This window comes from Lactuca saligna, chromosome 6 (assembly GCF_052625555.1).
Source record: "Lactuca saligna cultivar CGN05327 chromosome 6, ASM5262555v1, whole genome shotgun sequence".
Classification (NCBI taxonomy): Eukaryota; Viridiplantae; Streptophyta; class Magnoliopsida; order Asterales; family Asteraceae; genus Lactuca; species Lactuca saligna.
Genome location: NC_136422.1, coordinates 119,704,041 through 119,708,376, shown reverse-complemented (window position 1 = coordinate 119,708,376; position 4,336 = coordinate 119,704,041). Strand labels below are relative to the sequence as shown.

General features: G+C 39.5%; 1 protein-coding gene across 1 annotated transcript; it reads right to left on the bottom strand.

Annotated features, from left to right (window-relative positions):
* Positions 1–3,503: 3,503 nt before the first annotated feature.
* Positions 3,504–3,905, bottom strand: LOC145002852 (uncharacterized). Its single transcript, XM_078962037.1, has one exon. It carries the CDS (start codon positions 3,903–3,905, stop codon positions 3,504–3,506), a length of 402 nt encoding a protein of 133 aa, XP_078818163.1.
* Between the last annotated feature and the right edge of the window lie 431 nt (positions 3,906–4,336).

The window sequence follows — 4,336 nt, the reverse complement described above, 5'->3', positions numbered from 1 at the left end:
AGCAACCCAAGCATACATAATCTAGACAATTACAATTTATGATACCACATTGGAGCTCTTTGACATTTGATCTTTAATTTCTTTGAATTCACCACCTTGTTGTTTGATTTTTGGTATCTTCAACTTTTGAATTTCTTCAAAATTTTCGATCTTTTAATTTCACATTTAACTTTGATGCTCCAAAAATTCTTCAAACTTTTCTTGTAATTCTCACATTTTTTACATGTAACTCATTTTTTTTCACTCAAAACACTACATGCTTAAGCAGGAGCGCTCAACTTCAACATTTATTGGTTAGAGATAATAATTTTCCTGGATACATTTCTGGTACACGATGCTAAACATATTGCATCCTTTATACTAAGCGAGGTCGTGTTTTTGTCCCATGATTTCACTGAAATAAGGAAGCCACAAATGCACTAGAATGTATATAGGCTCAACTAAACATTTGGGTTTTCATGCAATCATCAACACAATTCAATCATGGAATCCTAATTACTTTTTACCAAATTTTTCTAAATTAAATCGTAAGTAACATTTTTGGCATGCAAAAGTGAATTTTTAAAAATAGACCTAAATTATGATATTAGGATTCTAAATTTGCTAAGATGTAACCAACCCCCTACCCCACACTTAATTCATGCAATGTCCCTATTGCATGTTATGCATGAAAATAAAAAATGAAATATAGAGAGAATTGGAACAAACTCCCCTAGGGTAGCAGTCGCGAAGGTGGTTTTCTTCAATTAAGCTCCAACTTTGAATGACTTTAGACATCGGAACAGCTCATCCATGTCTTGGGTGTCATGTCGTGTGTGGTAGACTTGCAAACGACTCAAATATATACAACAAAGCTCCTAGAAACCTTCGGTAGTGAATCTTTACGAAAAAGATGGATAAGACTGCAATAAATATGCCAAAAACAATTATGGGGTTCAAAAAATGTCGATGGACTCGGCGACTATATTGCCAACTTGCAGTAATGTCTGTAATTGCCCATGTACTTGCCGAGTAGGCTATATGCACTCGGCGAGTAGGCACTGAGTCCATAAAGATTTCCTGCTTGTTTACTTCTCGACTGAGGTGCTGAATTGGGGTAATTCAGTGACTCTTCTTCTAATTAATTCAGTAATAACACACTCTATCACTCCCAACTCTAACAGACTCAACCTTAATGGAAAAACTTCGCACTCTCTTTTAAAACATTCCTCACTTGAACCTTGACCCTTAAGACTTCTAAATGCATCCTAACCTTCAAACCTGAAAACAAATGCAACCACGAGTGAAAGCAACCAAATAAAAGTCCCAAAAACATAATCATCCAAGTTCAACAATATTCTAAAACCAAACACAAGAAAAACAAATAAAAACACAAAACAACCAATCTTCAATCTTCCTCATCCATGTTAGCTCCTCCAGCACCACTACCTCCTTCTTCATTGTTCCTACGCATCCTTTCATCCCAATTCATGATATAGGGATAACCGAGCCTGGGCCTCGGGGCGATATTCATTTGTTGGAAGAGATACTCAAACGATTGATTATTGTAATTGACGCCTCTCCCAATGTCATCCAAGTATCTATGGTATTCAACTTGGTTCCACCCGTCATTCTCATCCTCCACCGGAATAACCGATGGATCTTCTCAGACCCTCTCGCTCCTTTGCCTCACCCGTCGCCCCGGCTCCTTGGGAATAACCGCCTCGTCCTCATGTGGAATGGCATAAGAATCTCCAAAATTTTCTACAATTCGTGCCCTCCGATATAAAGTAGTGTTGAAAGGAGGGGGAGAAATGACGGTTAGTGCCCTCGCCTCTTGCAAATCCAAGATCCCGTATGATCTCGCGAGTCTAGTAACGAACATCCCTCCATTGATTTTGGAGGTCACTTTTTCTTTGACTGCCCCGTCTGCGAGATATTTGGCCAAGCAGTAAGGAAGGTTGCAAAAGACATCGGGAGTAATGATGCTCCGAAGGTAGAAGATATCAAGTGTCGGGACTTTGTCATCGTCCTTCCACATGTTGATTGTGTTGGCAATAAGGTGGTGAATAAGACGATGAACTGGTGAACAGATGTGGCCTTCCTGCGTGGAAGATGGAATGTATACCCGGTTGGCAATAGTGTTCCACTAAGTGGAAGCAACAACCTCTTCAGGGAGGTCTTTATGGAACTGCTCCAAAAAGGTTTCAAAGTCTTCATTTAACATGGCACTTTGATCGTAAATGCCAATCCTCGATGCAAGCTCCGCCATGCTGCATTGTCGCAGCTCCCCATCGAGTGAAAATGAAGTAGTATTGCAATTATAATACTCACTACCACCCCGGAATAAGATGGTAGTGAAGAATTCCCAACACAACTCCGCAAAAACTGGCTCTTGGATCTTGAACAATTGTAACCATCCATCACAAATGATGGTAGGATCCCCCACATCACAAGCCTTTACCAAATATGGCGTCAATTCCTCCTCCAACCCAATCTTTCCCATCCAGTCCCGGTTTATTGCATTAGGGAGGTGGATCTCCTTCTACTTTAAAGCTTCCAGTCTGTTTTTAGCGCGGGCTTGTCAGGATTTAGAAATTATTTGGCGAAAAGAAAGCCACGGGATGTCTGCTTGGCTTCCCCCACGTGAAGTTTGGCCTCTTCTGGACATGGTTCCTACAAAATAACATTAAGAAAGCACAAACAAACAACACCCAAAAATTAAAATTAAACAACACAGACCTGTCAAGGCCCCTACTCGCCGAGTTCAAGAACTACTCGGCGAGTAAGAAGAACATCAGGACCAGATTGTTATCGGACCATTATAGGTCAGTTAAAACATCTAATTTTTGCATAAGAGTTTCTCGTACTAAGTCCATAAAACACTAATCCAAAAAAAAAATTTGTCTAGAGCCTCCTAATTCAAAGTAATATCAAAACCCTAGAATTTGAGGAAACCCCCAAATCCGAGTTTTGGGCAAAATAAGGGCTAAGAATTGATAAACCTTTAACCTTTAACAAGTATTGGGAGTAAAGATCATACCTTTATGCTTGAAAGATGGAGATTCAAAAAAAATTGAAGAAATGGCTTGAGAGTAGATATGCACGACGAGTATGAGGGTAATGTTTAGAATGAGTGAAAAACCCTTATTTACAAATTGTAAACTACCTGTGTAAATTATCTACTCGCCGAGTAGAAGAGTGCTACTCGCCGAGTACATCCATGTTTTTTGATTTTCTGGGTTTATAAAGATGTACTCGCCGAGTATACGTATAAACTCAGCGAGTAAGTCTTGCAGATTGAAAAAAACTTTTTTTTTTATTTTAAAACCACCACCCCATACTCTAAGCATTGCTTGACCTCAAGCAATCATTTAAAACATATTTTCAGAGGAAGAATGAAAATAAAAAAGCACGTAAGAAATTAAAAAGAAAATAAAGGGAAAAGAAATGCAAACTCTAAACGCGGGTTGCCTCCCGGAAGCGCTTCTTTTTAAAGAGTCATTAGCTGGACTCCTCCCATGCTACGTTTCTGCCATTCCCTCCAGTAGCATCCCTTCTTCTATGTCTTCATTCCTTGGGACTCCTTCTTCATATCTTTTCACTCTATGTCCATTGACCTTGAAAGGGGTACCATCTTTTGATAATAACTCTATAGCACCATGTGGAAACACCTTCTTTACTAGAAAAGGACCATCCCATCTTGACTTGAGTTTGCCCGGAAAAAGCTTTAGTCTTGAATTAAAAAGCAACACCTTTTTCCCTTCATGAAACTCTTTATTACCCTTGATCCTCTTGTCATGCCAACTTTTGGTTTTCTCTTTATAGATTAAAGAACTAGTATAATCATCATGTCTAAGTTCCTCAAGAACATTCATTTGCATCAACCGGTTGTTCTTGAGCTCCGCTATGTTGAAGTTGCACATTTTAAAGCCCGAAAAGTTTTATGCTCGATTTCCACCGGTAAATGGCATTGCTTTACATACACTAGCCTATATGGTGTAGTACCAATAGGTGTTTTGAAAGCTGTTCGGAATGCCCAAAGTGCATCGTCTAGCTTGTCCGACCACTCTTTCCGATTGCTCCCCACCGATCTTTCCAAGATTCTTTTCAAGGCTCTATTGCTCACTTTGGTTTGCCCACTCGTTTGTGGATGGTATGATGTAGAGAATTTATGAGTTACCCCATATTTCCTTAAGACCTTTTCTAGTTGATCATTGGCAAAATGAGTGCCTCAGTCACTTATAAGAGCTTTTGGGACTCCAAATCTTGAAAATAGCTTCTTCAAAAATCGCACCACCACCCGAGCATCATTAGTTGGTTATGCTTGTGCCTCCGCCCATTTGGATACATAATC